Genomic DNA, 18,893 nt, shown 5'->3' on the forward strand with positions numbered 1-18,893 from the left:
TGGATACTATCACTAAATCACTGGGTAATGTACTTGTGCAAGTAGAGTTAGGGCAATATGTGTCAACTTCCTGAGACAGATTTTTTAAAAGGAAAGACTGACACCAGTGAACCCAAGCAAGTATCTATGGCAGAATTTGTAACCAGAAAGTGGGATAAATTGTTGTTCACTAAAATCTGATAAAATATATGTTTCGGAAGGGTCCAAAAATGCAATCAAACAGCATTTTTCAGAGCACCATACACACTGACATTTTCAAATCTTGTTCAAAACAATGTTAAAATTGCATTCCCAATATAATCTTCGATATTTCACTCAATTTCTTTACAAATAAAAATTTATCTGAATTTGGATTAGACAATTCAAGTGGTGGATGAAATCTACAACTTTCCAACACATGACACAAAGGCTGCTCCTATTTTGAAAGTTAATTTAAATCAATGTATGATTTATCTTACGGAAGGTAACATTCTGCTTTTGGGCCATCCTATAATGTAGTGCTTCTGTTACTGTGATGCCATCCCCCAGTATACAACAATTCATCACTAAAACAACAACATACTGACACTGCATGATTACAATCCCATGGTATACTTTGTGACTGCGTACCAAACATAATGGCTTTGATTGTTAATGTTACCAGTGAAGCAAGAACCTTTGTTACTGACCTTAAAGAAAGCCTTGTTGAGAGATCGGGCCATCTCTGTAATGAGAACATCACCTTTTCTGATTCACTGTAGTGTTCTTAAAGATGAATTTCCAGCATGCAGCTGCAATTAAGTTATCAATTTGTCCAAGTAGCCAATCATATTAAAGAATTCTCACAGACAGCAAATCGGGAAATTTAAAAGTACTAAAATCAAATCAATTCTTAAAAAAAAACTTACGTAGTGCTAAAGAGAAATTGGGATGTATACAAGGGGTGAAAGGTGGAGGTCAAAATATTAATTAAAACATTTAGAATATCTGCTAATTAATCATAAAGGAGACATTTCATAACATTCCATGTATTTTTTCAGGATTAACTTGCTATTAAAACCTAGTTACAGCTGTTGAATAAGACTTTATGGGTTTTCTAACAGCGGTATGGGAATGGAAATGGGGAAGTTCTGACGAGACCAATTGGTTTTACAGATTTGCTGGCCTGGGGTGGGGCTATACTGTGCATCCTATGGCACGCATCCGCGTTTGCACTAATTCCTGATGTTGCAGTCAGATTCAGAGCAGTAGTGACGATGAACCCTGACACACCACCGTCAAATGCCCCAACCCCACCCCGGAAAACTGAGGGTCAATAAACACTGCAACAATGTCATAGCAACCACACTTTGTTTTAAATTGATTTGAGTTTTACTGCCAAATAAAAGGCCACTATCCTTGGATACATTCTTATTCACAGGAGTTTTACTGCTTTCTGCCCATTTGCTAGATCCTTTCACGCAAGAATTGCCTCACCTTGCTCCAATATATTTCATCTACACTGTGAACAAAAGCCTTTGTTTGGGTTTCCTCTAATCTTTACAATGTTTGCAAGCCTGTGTGAAAAGAGTTGATCAAGGACTGTTGTCTCACAGGCCTGCTTAGGTGCAAACGCCGTCATAGACTTTTTGAGAACGTGGTTTTTTAAGAACGTCTGCTACAATTCAAATAACTTCCTGTGGAAGTCACAGTTGTATCAACATCCTGCTGTTTTGTGTGTCATGAAGTATTTAACTGTGGATATGACTTTATGTTCCCAGCATGAATTCTACAAACGAACTACTTGAGGGCAATTCCCTTTCTGCAGAGCATATTCCAGTTCCAGATGGACAATCCAAAAGAAAGTAATTAGAAATTTTATGCATGCGCATTAATACATATTCTTGATCAATTTATTACACAAATCTATCTTCAAAACATTCATCCAGAAGCACAGTAAATAGATTTGAGCAATTACTCAAAACTTAAATTGATATTTCAGTGATTTGCAAAGTGAACCAGTACAATATTTTTGGACATTACTTCCAATGTGCCCAGGGTAACCATTCAAAATCTTTTTTAATTGTTGCAATGGTGAATTTCTTGCACAAAAGCTTGCACATTTCAAATTTTATCCAATATAGGAAAAACAATTAGTGTTAACTTCATCACTCAGCTGCATTTCTAAAGATGCTAATTTCATAAGCTGCCGTTTTTCAAAATCCTTCAAAATACATTATTTAATAGAACTGACCTCCACTGCGTTAATGTTCCTGGGTTTTCTTTAACTCCTGACCCTTTACAAACCAGCTGGCTACAATTATTTCCTCATGGCTTCATCCATTTTCTGTCTCAGGAAAAGTGATGAGTCTTCTAGCTACAGCTACAGTGTTAAACAGACCAAGTTCAAATCACAGTCTTCCACTCAGGCATTCCTCAGAAGGAACATTTTAATAGCTTTGGCTTTATTATATGGAGGAAGGAAAGAAATCCATTTAGGGGAGGAAGCCACTTCTTAAGTACACCACCTGGTGGGTCAAGTCAGGACTAACATTCACAGTGGCCATCAACTCGCCTCCAGGCCAGTGCAAAATAACCTGTGGTTTTTGAAAACATTGCAACGGAACAGGATTTGTTTGTGAAATGGGTACAAGCACTGGCTGAAACAGAAAGTTTCAAGAGGCTGAGGTCAAACAATGCAGCAAATTTTAACTCAGAAGTCACCTGAAAAGCATTGCTCTCAAGTAGTCCAGAAATACACGTGTAAACAGGAAAACACAACTGAAATTTTTCTTTGCATAAAAACAACAGAACACGGTGTGGTGGTGGCATAGAGGTAATGTCTGGACTAGTAATCCATACATCCAAGCTGATGCTCTGGTAACATGGTTCAAATTATGGCAGCTGGTGGAATTTATATTCAATTAGTTAGTAAATCTGGAGTTGAAAGTTGATTTCTGGAATAATGACCATGAAAAAATTATTGACTTTCATAAAACTCCATCTGGTTCACTAATGTCCTCAATGGAACAAAATCTGCCTCCTTATCTGGTCTGTCTACATGTGAATCTAAGCTGCTCTCTGAAATAGTTGTTTGACTTGCAAGAAAGTGTCCAACATTAGATGTGGTTCTACGATTGGACGACATTTGCTAAATAATCCTCAGTGTGCTAAAACATTAGGCTGACAAACAATTTAAACAGAGCTCTCAGGGTGACGCATCTGCATGTACTGGAAGCTAAATATATTAATACTGAGGGTACTGTTCTTCACAGATGGAAAAAACATGTACACTCAATGTGTCTATTTCCATTAAACAAAATAAATGACAGGCATTCACTAGTTAATTCCTCAGGGCAATGCCTCAAACTACCTGGGTCAAAGTTCAAACAATGCTTGGCAGTTAACTATCAGTCACCATCAACTAACACATGCTCCATGGCAATGCCTCAAGTGATCAAAGTCCACTTGCCAACCAATCAGCACTCTCCTCTCATAGTCCACATTTGTTGTGTTTTCCCTTGCATTGTTATTCTTGCGAATTGTCCTGATGAGTGCAAGAGGAAAAGCTTCAACAAAATGTTTCTTTTTGTCAGCAATGCCCTCTGAAATGATCCAGCAAGCCACTCAATTCAAGGACAATTAGGAGTGGACAACAATTAATGTCCTTGCCAGCAACATCCACATCCCGCAAAGAACTTAAAAAATAAACGCATACCTCAGACTTGATCAGGCCACTCATAGCTAATGTAAGCACTTCAAACTTGAGAGAAACGGGGCTACACATGGCCTTATAAATGAACTAGCGAAAAACCAGACGACATTTTTTTATACCACAAAATAGTCTAATTGCAAGTATTTCCTTTTACAGGCTGTGTTCATAGTTTTTGATAGTTTACGGGAAAATACACAGAGATGCTTAGTACTACCCAGGGATATTTTGAAAGAATAGGAAACTGAGCTGGAGCTCAGTTAGTTTAACACTATCTGCTTCCTATGCTGATAGTTAGGCTGCTCTAAAATGATGATAATAGAGCACAAAGAATGTGAAAATGCAACTAAACAGGGACTGGGAAGATATCATTCTCTTAAAATGAAACCCCAAGTTCAATACTGAATTGGAAGCATTGTGCATCAGAGTTTCATGTTGCTTCTTCAAAATAATCTTTTAAGATGCATTTCAGCGTCTGTGTGCCCTTCAATGGTCAGAATAGGAAGATGACCAGAAAATAAAAGCATGAATTTATACATCAGGTAAAGTAAAAAAAATACAGGTTTAAAAGGACACATTTTTAGCACATTGATTTCTTTGGCATCTTTAAGACAAACTTGAAATGCAGTTATGCGGTCACTTTTGTGTCAATGCAGTTTTGCCTCAATCTTGCATTCTTAGACTTGGAATATGCCAAAACCAAGTTGGATATGAAGCCAGGTTTTAAAAAAATGCTCAATTTAATAGACCTCCCAGGCACTTTGTGAATTTATTGTAAATTTTTAACATTTTGGATATTAAAGAATATTAATTTAATACTAAAAAGTCTGACCATTACTTGCAGAAGAGTAAACATTTGCTACTTTAAGAAAAGCGTGAATCAGAAACAATAATGCAAAATGACTTTGACACTAAAGCATGTATTTTAAGTTTCTGAAGCTTCTTTTTTAAAGCAAAAGGAATATTGACACTTACAGAAGCCTCAATGTGTTAATAGTTGAAACCAATAATTGCAGGTTAATTTCATTTGCACTGCTCCTTAGAGTTAACAAGGATTTCTTGACAACCTCATTCAGCTTTTGAATAGAGTTTGCTCTGACTGAAAAGCTCTTTTAACAAATCATAAGGCCTCACTAACAAAAATTGAAACGCAATGTACTCTAGAAACCTTAAATCAGCCAACAGTACAATTCTATGAAGTTATTGTGACTTGAAAATCTCATTTGTTCCACAATTTCATTGAGCATGTTCAGATTTAAAACAAAACAGAATTTGCAGATCTGCTCCTTTGATAATCAAATCATTTGAAAATTATCTAGTAAGACGATTTTCGCAAATCTTATAATTCCAATTTATGAAAAACTGGCTGCCTGACAACAATTGATGTTGACAACATGTTCACGCTTCAGACAGCAACTGACTATTCATCCAATTTCAAAGAACAAGAGGTCAGTTTGAACAACACAACTACAATGACAACTCATTCAATTTTGCTTGAGAACACCCATGAAGAAAATCTTTGCAATGATGGCAAATCACTGAGGGCAATAAAGCTCTTGATAAATTACAGTAAGAATTTTAACGCACATTAGATCTTTGCAGAAGTGCTTTGTCAATGTACGTAAATCAGTGTGGTAGCCTTTAAACATATATGACTACAGATACAGATTTCTTAACCTAATCAAGAGAGTGGTATAAGCATTTAAGTTATAATTCCAGCATCAATTAAGAAAGACATCTACTATCACAACAGAAAATGTTGCAAAATCTCAGCAGCTCTGACAGCATCTGTGGAAGAGAATAGAACCAACGTTCCGAGGCTGGATAATCCTTCATCAGAGTAGTCCTGAAAAGGCTCATCCAGACTTGAAACATTGGGTCTATTCTTTCTCCACCGGTGCTGTCATACCTGCTGAGATTTTGCAGCATTTTCTGTTTTTGTTTCAGATGTCAGCATCTGCAGCATTTTGCTTTTTAAACATCCACGTTGAACCAAATCCACCAGCAACCGACTGTCTCACTTTATAAAGTATGAATATGCTGTTTTATAGGGCTGTGCACGTCATTAAAAGCAACATTAATAATACTGACACTATATTGTGCATAACAATGACAGCATTTCAACCAAAGTAAATACTCATCTAATTGAAAAAACGTCATTCAGTTATATTACATCACTGATGCAGTAAAACATCCCAAGACACATCATAGGAGTGCTAACCAAACAAAATTTGACACCGATACACATAAGGCAACACTACATAGATGAGCAAAAGCTTGATCAAAGAGATAAGTTTAAAGAAGTATAGGTCGTGGAAATAAAGGAGGACAGGCTAAGGCAGGGAATTTGAAGTAGGTAAAAACAGACACCAATGATGGACGTGGAAGGGACTACAGGTGACCTCAGATGGTTATAGGGATGAAGCAGTTTAGAGGTTGGAAGGGGCAATACCATGAAAGAGTTTGAAAACAAGGTTGAGCAGTTTAAAATGAAGACATTGCCAGATTGTTAGACAATGTAGGTCAGTCACCACAGTGGTGATGGGTGAATGAGAATTGGTGAGAGTTGGGGGCAGAACTCTGGATATTTATGCAAATGGAAGGGCCAGCCAGGAGAGCATCAGAGTAGTCAAGTTCAGAAGTAACCACGAAACGGATGAGGGTTTCAGTAGAAGTAAAAGGACAATGGCCTCAGTCTTCTCAAATATTTCGTTGGAGGAAATTTCTTCTTATCCAGAACTGGATGTTGGACAGGTCACGTGAGAAATTGGAGATAGTTGAGAAGTCAAGAAGGGTGGTGGTTAGACAGGTTTGGACGTTGCCAACAAAGCTGCAAAGCTAAACTTTTTTTTGGGATGGTGTCACCAAGGGACAGCAAGTAGATGAGAAATAGGAAGGGAGACAAAAATTGATTATAGGTCAACAACGGTAACAGTGCAAGAACAGAAAGAGAAATCACTGCAGATGACTCTTGGAGAGATAAGAATAGAACCAGCTGGAGGACAGCTGTTGGAGGAGGAGATTGTGATCAACCTTGTCAAAAGAAACAAATAGGAAAGATGCTTTACCTTTGTCACTGTCACATGGATATTACTTATGATTTGGATAAAGGCCATTTTGGTACTGTGACAGAGGAAGACATTTCATAGGAAAATTTCAAACTGGGTTTCAAGGAAAGATGGCCACTTATTTTCAAGGCAGCAAAAATGTATGGACTTTAGATGGGAGAAGTTGGAGATGGGTGGTAGTTTGCAAGTCAAGTGTTTTTTTTTATGAGTGATGACAGTAGATTTTAAGTGGAGAGGCGCAATATTCAAGGAGAGGCAACCATTAACAATATCAGCAACATGGTGCCAGGATTGGAAGTTGGGTGGCCAATGGTTTGGTGGGAATAGAATTGAGGAAGCAGGAAGTGGGTCTCATGGACATGAGGGGGTCAGAGATGACACAAGGAGATACAAGAGGAAATTGGAGAAATATGCACATGCAGGACCAAGGCAGACAGAAACTTTCGGTGAAATTTGACCCAATGGGCGAGGGGAAAAGAAGGGAAATAGCAGAGGCAGCTGAATAGATAGCCTCAAACTTAGTAACAATGATATCCATGATCTTTTGCTTTTGCTGTTACTATGAATTACTAGTAAAATAAAACTGAAAAATGTCTCATCATAACTGAGAAGCTATCATCAATTCAATCTGTGCTCAAAGTAAAGTTATTCTTAATTTTCTAAGAACCTTTCACTCCTTTTGACTTTAAGGTGATTAAGACAAACAAGTGTTCAATTTGTACTTACTTCATCTCTAGCACTTCTTCTAGCTGTTTTCTCCGTTCTATCCGAAGATTAGCAAGGTGAGCCTCCCTCTCAGCTAGAGATTGTTGTGTTGAGGTCAGCCTGACCTTAGTGGAATCCAGTTCTTGTCTGGTCTTCTCAAGAGTGGCCATCAACTCTTGTAACTGTAAGTAGAAGCACAGTAAGACTTCAAATAATCTCTTAAATTAGAGATCTAGATATAATGCTGTGGTCTGCTTCAAAAGCAATGCTGCTGTGACATTTTTGATAAAATTGTTGACAGTGTCTAACAACAGTGGAACCTACTTCAACTTGTTTGCAGGTCACTGAAGTTATAGCACAATTTTCAAATGACCTAATCTTTTCCTTAAACTCATCTCTGGAAAGACAGAGGCTGGGGGAGACCTGATAGAAGTCTACAAAATTATGAGAAGTATTGAGAGAGTGGATAGTTAGAGGCTTTTTCCCAGGGTGGAAATGTCAATTACAAAAGAGCACAGGTTCAAGGTAAGGGGGGAAAGTTTAAGGAAGATGTGCAGGGGGAGTTTTTTATGCAGAGAGTTGTGGGTGCTTAGAAAGCGCTGCCAGGGGAGATAGTGGTGGAAACAGGCACGTGAGCAACATTTAATAGGCATCTGGATGGATACATGAAAAGGAAGGGAATGGAGGAATATGGACTGAGTAAGGGCAGAAGGTCCTTTTTAGTTTATTTAGGGTATCGTGATAGGCACAGGCTTGGAGGGCCGAAGGACGTGTTCCTGTACCGTACTTTTCTTTGTTCTTTTCTTTGATCTGCATTTAATCACAGAGAAGATTACAAATTCATAAAAGCATTGGAACAATGACAATGGCAACAGGTCATTGATTGCTGGTGAGCTTCCCTTACAACCAATATTGGGCCAGAGATTGTGGTGCTTTATAAGTAAAGGAGGATTATTTGATTTCATGAGAAATCATATTTCTCACTAGAGAATTCTCATCTTGAAAGTTTTGAATAGGATTTAATCAATCAATACTAGTTTATCTCAGTCACACTTAAGCAATCAAGGTGCAGTTTGCTGTGTCCATTTAAGGCCACAATGTGTAATCACTGTATTGTTTAGAATAATGAAATAAGATCAGGTCACTTGTATTTGTTGTCAAAACCACGTGGCGTAGAAATGTGCTCACTTGATTGCTCAAGTATGACTGAGATAAACTAGTATTAATTGATTAAATCCCATTCAAAACTTTCAAGATGATAATTCTCTAATTAAATCATAGATTGCACTTTGTCCCAAATCAATGGAAAAAATCAACAAATGATTGAAGAGGATCACACCTCATGTGGACCACTAGCTTTTCATCCCATGCCCATACTAGGATGAATTCCAGAACAATGGTGATTGGGGGGGGGAGAAATTAGCCTTTGTACAATAACACCACCAAAACCTTCACTGCAGAATTAAATCCGGAATTAAAAGCAAAATAGCCTAAATTTTCCAATTGACACTGATGGCCACCCATTTATTGATTCCTGTGACATTAAAATAATGCATATTTGAAAATATAGCTTAATATGTAAAGAGAAGGTATGCTTGTGCAATCATAAGCCATAACTACATTGTAGTGACGTACAATATATCCTCTTGCAAAAAGTCAACAAATACACGTCACTGTGTGTGATATAGGTGTCTTTATAGCACCCCTGGTATCACCTCTACTAACTTTTCATCTCTAGCATGCACATCCCACACTCTGTTCTGGGGAATTTCACCCACTTAACCAAAGACAAGAATGCAGTTAGTATTGGCGAGCTGCACACTTTGAAGGAAATTAAATTGGCATAATTTAAGCGATTTGAGATAGTGTAATTTATCCTCCAATTTATAAAAATAGCTGATAAAGCATTGAACAAGCAGTTTTTACTTTCTTAGTCTGTTGTTTAGCAGACTGGCCCAACAATATCAAGATAAACAGGAGCCTGGGTTTTTGGATGTTATCCACATTTTACGTCATTTTGGTGTAACTATCAAGCAGTTTGGAGAGAAAGGGCCCCAGATCTCTGGAAAATCTGTGCTTTGATCACAACAGTGGTCAACAATTGTCTGGCTTATGTAGAGCATGTTTGGTGGGGGAGGCGGCTAAGAGCATGTGAGGCTAGCATGTGTTTTAACTAGTCTCTAGTGTTTAAAGGCAATCTGCCCCTCTTAAGGGGGACTCATGCTGGAGAAGAAGATTGCAAAAAAAGACAAACGTTGAAGATTGAAGGTGAAGAGAAATGAAGATAAAGGAGCAGGTTCCTCTACTCAGGGGTGCTACACTGGAGAAGCACTAATCTCACAAGTGCTGCAAAAAAATTTAATGACCTCATATGTATGGTCAAGATCAGTTGTCATAAAATCCATCAGACCCTCCACAGCATAAGCGTCTCATGCTGCTCAAGGCACCACACCCCTCCATCAACATTTACTAGCGTTCAGGACTCATGCCTAGCACTCACATCTTCCACTGATGTGAACCCACACATGCCCTACAGCTATTCATCAATGTTAGCCACATCACCCAAACAAAGTGCCACACAATCACTGCCATTCTGACCTTTCCTGAAAGAATAACTATAACTGCAGGGAAAATCAAAGAGGCTGACTGGGGAAGTATCCAGCATCTTGGAGACCACTGAGGGTGACAGTATATTACTGCCTTATGCCTGTCTCAGCTCCCTCCCCACTGGAATGGAGCCAGCAATATAGATGGTGAGACAACGTATCTTGTACTTTCCTCTCCAGCCCCTTTACTTGCCTCAACCCTCCCCTTGCTGCTTTTACACTTTCAATTACCCCAATGGCTGCTGCACGGCCAGATAAAGCAGACCCATGAGGAGGGGGAGGGAGCAACCCAATACCAGAGACATAGAAGCATCAGCAACTGATTCAACACGTAGCCATCAGCTCATACATTGGTATTGCATGAGGTTGAGAGCCAAGTATGGAGCTGTGGTCTGATGTTGTGCATCTGTGGGTATAAGTGAACTACAATCAGGACAGGGGAAAATATAAATGTCATTTACTGCAGATGCTGGAATCTGAAACACCAGTAGGAAATGTTTGAATGTCTCAATAAAGGGTTTGATGAAGTGTCATCCTGACACAAAACATTGTCTCTATTCTTTCTTCACAGATACTGTCAGACCTGCTGAGATTTTCCAGCATTCTGTTTCTGTTGGAGGGGAAAAGATAGTTTGTGCACCAACTCAACAGCAGCACAGTAGCACAGTGGTTAGTCCTGCTGCCTCACACAGCGCCAGGGATCCGAGTTCGATTCCCGGCTTGGGTCACTGTCTGTGCAGAGTTTGCACATTCCTCTGTGTCTGCGTGGGTTTCCTTTGGGTGCTCCAGTTTCCTCCCACATTCTGGAAGATGTATTGGTTAGGTGCATTGACCCGAACAGGCACTGGACTGTGGCGACTAAGAGATTTTCCTGGGGGAATTTCACAGTAACTTCATTGCAGTGTTATTTCATACCAGAGACATAGAAGCATCAGCAACTGATTCAATACATAGCCTTACTTGTGACTAATAAAATAAACTTTAAGTTTGAATTAGGCTAAAGATAAGTTCTGCTGCAGGGGACTCAACTGAGAACCTTGGGGGAGCAGTATACAGGAGAATGCTGATGAGCATGCACAAGGTGGAAAGTTTGTTAACTAGCTTGCTATGGGCATGGAGCTTGGAGGTCATCCTTTCCAGTGTGAAATGGAGGTCACCTCTATGACAGCACTAACAGAAACAACAATGATTGACTGTTCAGTAGCTGCTATCACAGCTTCCATTGCAGCACTGGTGGAAACCACACAATGTCAAGGCTGCAGTGGAAGTTCAAACAGAGACCATGAGATCCATACACACTAAGACTGCTGCTGGATTGCCTTGTTCAAAGGGACAAGCAAGTTCCAAAAGTGTACTGCAACAGGTTACTAGAGCTGCTGAGGTGTGGCCAGTGGAATAGCAACAGCATTATGGTACACAAAACTAGTGTCCTCTCTCAGGATAATGGCATTCATATTCCAATATCACCATCCTCTGCTGACGCCCTTGCTGTTGGCATTCAGACAACCAGCCTAGGCTGCTGTTGCCCATGTTGGGGCAGTCCAAAGTTATATAAAGATCCAAAACTACATCCTGCAAAGCCATCTAGCCCATCCCACTAAAAGCCAGCAGTCATCCACAAGCCACGCTACAGCACTGGACAGCACTAGAACAAACACTTGCCAATCTGGCATAAAGGGAACATACAGGAGTGAATAGTTAATTTCTTTGTGCACAATTGGATGTGCTTTAGAATAAAACGTAGAGTGGCTCTTATTGGTGGATGGTGGACAAGGGGTTGTTGTGTTGGGGTGTCTTTAGAAGTTGTAACGGTGGGCAACTGTCTCCATCTTGGGAGTAGGAAAGTTATTTCGTTGAAATTGAAGCCTGATCATCTAATCTCTCTCAACTCCTCCAGTAACAAGGGATCCAGGATGCCACTGCCCCACTAACTCCTTCTCCTCCTCTTCATTCTCCCTACCACCAACCACCAATCCCCAACCCCCAAGGTAGTGCTGGATTCTTGGATGTAGTGACTGCAGTCTCATGATGCTAAGTTTGGGGAAAGCAGCAGAGCACCATAAACTTCAAAACTTCAAAAGTGTACTCCAATGTCTTCCATGCAGTCAAGGCAATGGAACCATTGTTTGAGAAGGCTGATTGCCTGCTTGACAATGTTCTGATTGGCTTCCTGGCTCTAACAGCCTTGCACGACTAAGTGCCAAAAGTAGGTAATCAGCCTTGTTCAGAGGGGATTGCCCTTCTCCCCTGGTTCCTCTAGGGGCTTGGGGATGGCTGGTCAGACTGATCGGTGCATGCTGCTTGCTTTGTGGCTACTGCCACGGTAATCAGCATGCACCAAATGATGGCCTTGACAAGGTCACACATCAACGACATATTTATGGAATGGGAGCCCCTTCTGATCCAAAGCCCCACCTTATTGATGTGTACAGCCTGCAGAGCAGTTTCCTACACCATCAGGAATCCTGGCAAAGCCATCTGCCCTCATCCTGCTTGTCCCAGCTCAATGAAAAGACAATGAACTATCCTCAACTTGTCTCCATAATCGTCCAGATGCTGGAATGGACAGAATACTGTGAAATGTTGCCAATGCTTCCCAATATCATAAAGATGGAAGGTGACAGTCACCTTCATGGTCTCCTTGTCCTACTATAAGACTCCAGGTTAAGCTGAAGGAGATGACAATCCGGTGACTACCTTCTTGTTGTACCCAGGTCACCTCAGACATTGCTCCTGGGGAGATGCAGGTCCCAGATGCATTTGTGAGAAACCCTCGGTGTATAGGCCTTCTGTGTAGAACCTTCCTCTTTCAAATCAGAGCTTTCCCCTTTCTGTATCCTTGGCTTTATTCCATGTTCATGTTGCAGAACAAGAGGCAGTTCCGCCATAACCCCCCCCCCCCTATATCTACATCAAACACTCCTTTGTCTCCTAAGCACCAACACTCAAATACCAACTCCAAACACACATCAGGGGGTTCCACAAACTCGGCATCAGCAGAACTTTGTCAACAGTGCCTCAACATGTTGACAGGCCCTGAAAATATAACTAGGGAAAGGCCATCTTGCAGCTGAATGCTTAATCTTTGTTGAGTACTGCTGAAATTTAGTCAAATTTGGACTCTGCGTGGTCCCAATTTGAGAAAGGGGTGTCTCATTAATTGGTATGGCGATGTGATATCAAAATCACACCAGTTTCATTGCTTCTGGTGTTTGCAATGGCCGCGCATGCCAGTGCCTTCCTTAAGATGGGGCACAACACAGGCTGCGTCGGAACCAGCTGTCACATAGCATGCACCGCCTGAGGAGCATTCAGCTTTAGTAGGCTGTCTCCTGACCCAAATTTCACAATCATAAAACTGTTTAAAAAGTGTGTTGTTTCTATAAATTTTCTTAAATTACAAAAAGATGTTTTTTTAAGCAAAGGAGGGAATGCACCAATTATTGAAAGCAAAAAAAAACGTATAACCCAACGGATAGAAAACAGTTAACTTAAATCAGTTTGCAGTACAACAAAATTAGGTTCCTATAATACAGGGTGTTTAAAATTCTTTATTGGATTCAAATCAACTCATGCTAGCATAATTTAGCTCCAGGACGTGGGAAACCAGATCACATGCTTAACACAATTATAAAAATACTGGTCCAGACTTTATGGTAGTTATGACAGGAGAACTGTCAGCGTTTGCTGTTATTGCTCCCCTGAAACTGACTGCAACTTCTGGAGTCCCCACACATGCAGGTAAATGTGGACAGCTAGAATTTGCTGTCAATGAGTCCATGCATCTCAGAGGGTGCGCCCGACTGTAATCAATCGGAAATCGTTGAACTGGTAAGAACTTGCACTCTTAGGGCCAGATGTTCTGGCCCTGTTCGTCCCAAGACTGGAAAATCCTGCCCAAGGTGAACTGACCTTTGCTTGGCCTGTGTCCTGCCCGGGGCAGACGGGATGGGAGAATTTCCCTTCGTCTCCCTGTAAAGATGCTTGAAAAGTTTACACCTTATTGAATGACGTGAAACGTTTTCCCTGTGCCTGTGTGGGTTTCCTCCGGAGGCTCCAGTTTCCTCCCATACTCCAAAGATGTGCAGGCTAGGTGGACTGGCCATGCTAAATTGGTCCTGAGTGTCTCATGATGTGTAGGTTAAATGGATTAGTGAGGTAAACACATGGCGTTACGGGGATAGGGCCTGGGTGGGATTATTGTCGGTGCAGGCTCAATGGGCTGAGTGGCCTTTTTCTGCACTCTAAGGATTCTATGAAACTGGGGAAATGAGTTCATAATTATTGCTAAAAGCTTCACTGCCCTCAAGAGTGATTCCATATTGGTTGAATGTCAAATTTATCTATTACAAGAAATGTCTTACTTTAAATGTTTAATATTTTAGCTTCTATCTTAATCCCACATGTGTCCCAATCGTTCATTTTGTTCTGTGCAGAATTAAAATTGAAAATCTTCAGTGGTTTTTTCACGCCTAGTGTGTCTTGCGTGAGAATACTTCAATATGATTGGCTACTTACCCTGCATCATGATATTATTGTTGCTGGATACCTGGAGGTCGCCTTGACATTAGGAGAGGTTCAAGATTCAAAGTGAGGTCAGGAAAGTAGAAATCTACTCCACACAGATGGCTAAGTGACTTTCTCAAAGGCCATTGGCCATGCCACTGACTGCAAAATCCAGGCCATTGCCTTAAGACTAAAGTATACAAATTTCCTCAAATAGTCACTAACCGGGTTAAAGTATTGCTCAGCATATCTACCAGTTACTGATTATCATTCTGTGTGGTGTCTATTAATCTCAGTCTGGATATCAACTGGAACACTAAAATTATCTTTACTGTCCTGGGATAAAGAAGCCAAAACTGTCAGATTTGCCACTGTTGGTTGTCATGATCTGATCATGCTGGAAGGTGCACTGGGCTCAACTAAAATTGTGCATGTGGTCAAAAAGAATGCTAACACTCACCTGACTGGTGTTCACACAAGAAAACTGCTCAAGAATTTGTCATTTTCCCACATTTGGGCCTCTCTCCTTGTCTATGGATTAGAAATTTAGATAATAATCCACTACAGCTTGTGGTCCTAATTCAGCATTCTCAGCTGAGGGGCAGAAGAGGAATTTTTAAAATATTAGATGATACTCTGTCACTTTTTCCACAAAGTAGGCTTAATAGTACAGTGCAATGCTAATAAAACCTCAGCACACATGTGGTAGGCAGTTTAAGAGCCACAGATGATGTGCTACCCAGCTTCTTTTAACAAGTTAATTCATTTCAATAACCGATATACTGCAGACATTACCTAATCTTTAGGTTGAAGATTTTTAGGTAGAGGACAACTTCAGCAGCCATTTTTGTCTGGAATTTCAACAGTTAATTTTGAGGCAATTAACTTGAAGAGCAATGTAACTTCAAGACAACAAAATAAGTGACATAAAATGCTTCACAGAGGACAAAACAGATGGGAGAAATAGCAGGAGAAGGGTTAGGGAGGAGGAAGCTTTTGAAAGGTGAACAGCAAGGAGTTGGGAGGTGGGGGCGCAGTGGAAAGGCGAAGAATGCTGAACGCTTTACCATCAGATGAAGCGGGGGAACAGAAAGCATTTTATGCCCCCCAAACTTAGAGAGGGGAAGTCAGTCGTAGCTTACAAATTTATTCTCTCTGAGAAACACATGGGGCAAAAAGCCTGGGGTATAGTGAGGTGGAGGAAAGAAGGAAAGGGAGAGGTAAGTGACGTACTTGAGTAAAAATAAAACCAAGTCCTGTTGTTTTCCAGTGGGATTTGATCAAATGCGTCATGTAATTTGCTTTTAACAAAGTAATGAGAGATATGGACGAAGAACAGGACAAACCAGGTCTTGTTTTATTATTTATACGCTGAGTAAGATGAGTGACGACTGTCTGGGGAACAAAAACATTCTCTACTGAAGACTGAATGTCAACATATAGCACACCAAAGTCAATTAAAGCTCAGCAAAAATAGCCAAAAAATACTTCAATTAAGGATCTTAGAAAATGACTTCCTGTTGCATTTGTGTTGGCACTTCCATTCTTATCTCTTTTGGAATCAGATTCTAGAACTGGAGAGGAATTTGAGCAGTTTTGTGCTGGCATGATCTTTCCACAGGAAACTACATTCAGTCTGCTGGCACTTACTTTGCACTGGCACAGATACATATTTTAAATAATTAAAGTATATAATTGCCAAAGAAATGCACCCATACCTTTAAGCAGAGTGTCAAAACGCGGCATTCTTAGAATGCAAAACTCAAGTCTCGGGTTTGTCTTTACCAAGTTATTTTTTATTCCATGCACTGTTACTCCAGGAATTTACGAGCTTTTATTGCAACTTAGCTAGCCATTAATGCCCATTTGCACTGCATTTTTAACCCTGTCAGTAAAAAGAGATTATCTGAAGCTGTTCTGTGATGCACATTTGTTTATGTAACACCGTGTGACTGGAATTATCAACCCACCCCCATTATAAAGAATTGCCTGGAAAAGCTCACACAGAAACAAATTCTTCTGATCTTGTACTGACATAGCCCCTATATTAAGTGAAAATTGTTCACAAGAGGTATTAACAATTATAGGATAGACAAATGGCATTTTGAATAAGATAACTTGGTTCCTTCCACCTCCTGGCTTTCCTGCTGTCTTGAGTAACAAGCAGATTTCTATTTTACTTTTATGGCAAGCTACCAGGATTGCAAAGATGGGAGAAAAGAATAGGCACAGCTATTTTTTCCTGCAAACGAGTATTAAACAAACAATATCAACTTTATGTGAAATCACTTAGTTTAACATCCTTCTTTAAGGCATAGGGAATTGGCAGTATGTGAGTGCCCGAGTGAGGAGCTGGATTTTACACCATGCAATTATACAGTACTGTCAATCTGATCACTCTGCACAATGTCAGCAACACTAAGTGCAGACCCTAACTAAGGGGTGCACCATGGCTGAGCTATAGAAAATGCTTCAATTAAATAGCACAATTTTCATCTCTCTGAGAACACGACATAGTAAATCAGGGTGAATTAAAATTATGCAAGATTACAGACTGACAAGAGGCGACGGCTTTGCTGGGACAGTGACAATGCCGAGGTAAGATAGTAACTTTATGTCTAAAAACAGTGAATTTTGGTGTCCCTAGAGCTGTCACTTTTTTTTAAAATGAAAGCCATCTGGATCCTTCTGCACGCAAAGAAATACTGCAAAATTAAACACTCTTTGGTTATGATTGTGTCATGCTGCCAGAATGTATGGAACAGCTGCACAACTGAGCTCTAGCCTGAGGTAGAACGATCATCAACACCTGGAATTACAGGATGCTGGGAGGTACTGAATTCAACCCCGTCCCCGCACTTAGCCCCCACCCCATCCTGTTCCACAACACCCCCTACCTCTTTGTTCCCATGTAATAACAAAAATCTAATTTTTTTTTCCCCAATTAATCGTTTAATTCTTCCCAAAACATTAAATCAATTATGGGCTAGATTGTCTGCATCTCTAAAAACAAATGGGTAGAAACATTTGCTTATCATTTTATGTTTAACAAAATTAGCGAAAGCTACAATTTTGAAACACGTGCATGAGTTTTACACTCCCACGTTACGCTGGCATGTTTCAGGTGAAGTGTGAGTGTGAAATAGCATGGATAGTTTCCCGCTGGGTTCTCTCGCACCTGCCGGACCTCTCATCAATTTTACGCTGGTGTGGGCAGGCGAGGCCTTAGACTGTTCACCTGCCTTACCCCAATTGAGGCCCAAACAATTGGGCTTAGGAACTGAGAGGGAAGAGGGGTGGGTGGTTGTCTCCATCAGAAACCCTCTTTTAACCAGCAACCACTGGACCTCCACCTGTCCCGCCTCTTCCCACAACCTCAAATCGCCCACTCTCTAACCCCTCCCGGGTCCCAAGACCCCCCTCCACCCCCACCCCCGAAAAGTGCCGATCTTTTCCTGGAATCCTAGGACCTAGGCTCTAAGGGCTGTTTGCAGTGCCAGTCCTATCCCCTGCAGGGAATACAGATCTGTCAGACAATCAAGTTAGCCAGCAGCTCTCTAAGGCAGGATGGAAGGCCAGTCTGCAGCCAATGAAGACTCATTGGAGTATGAAATCACTGAGGGGCACGGGAATTGGCGGGGCTGTGTTCTCCACCGACTACCCAAATGGCGAGACGGGAGCCCCCTACATCCCAAAAATCCTGGCTACAATTCCAGGCGCCTCATTAGCAGTAAAGGAAATTTACCAATGATAACAATCATTGCGACAGGATCGCAGCAGTTGTTTGGCTAGTATAGATGATCAGAAGCCACTAATCCAGCAGCACAGCATGTAACCTTCTGCTCAACAAAAATGGCGAAAATCTTTGCAGCAGCCACCGAAAATCCTGGTAACCTTTGATATAGAAAATTGAGAAAAGTCTCTTGCACACGTAGACAATCTATTATCATAATCAGATCTTGGTGGGACAGGGTAGTGCTGAAATACATCAATAAGTTAGCAGGTTTGTAAACCCATTACTGTAAAAGAACTCCAGGTCAGCCACGCAGAGACCTAACAGAATGTACAGAGGTTACATGGCTTAATGAAGACACAAAGGTAAGTGCTTTAGAATAGGGAAAGCTTCATGCTCAGTTAACATAAACAAGCTATTTAAATTGACTATTGAGCAGACGGCAAGAAGAAATAACTTGCACTTATGTAGAGCTTTTTTTACATCCTCAGATGTCCAAAAGCACTTCACAGCGAGTTCATTAGTAAATAAGTTGGATATCAATATTAAAAAGGGAGGCGGCAATCAGGCATCATGGCACTTTACTGAAACGGAATGGATGTTGT

General features: G+C 40.6%; 1 protein-coding gene across 3 annotated transcripts in view; it reads right to left on the reverse strand.

Moving 5' to 3' along the window:
* LOC145337821 (ERC protein 2) overlaps positions 1-18,893 on the reverse strand; it is a 731,415-nt gene that overhangs the window by 267,666 nt on the left and 444,856 nt on the right. For all 3 annotated transcript variants that reach the window (XM_080182675.1, XM_080182674.1, XM_080182676.1), the window contains one exon: positions 7,465-7,625. In XM_080182675.1, coding sequence (XP_080038801.1) covers positions 7,465-7,625 — 161 coding nt within the window. The remainder of the gene's footprint in view (positions 1-7,464; positions 7,626-18,893) is intronic.

The sequence above is a fragment of the Carcharhinus amblyrhynchos genome, chromosome 3 (genome assembly GCF_965287045.1).
Source record: "Carcharhinus amblyrhynchos chromosome 3, sCarAmb.v2.hapA, whole genome shotgun sequence".
In the NCBI taxonomy this organism is placed as follows: domain Eukaryota; kingdom Metazoa; phylum Chordata; class Chondrichthyes; order Carcharhiniformes; family Carcharhinidae; genus Carcharhinus; species Carcharhinus amblyrhynchos.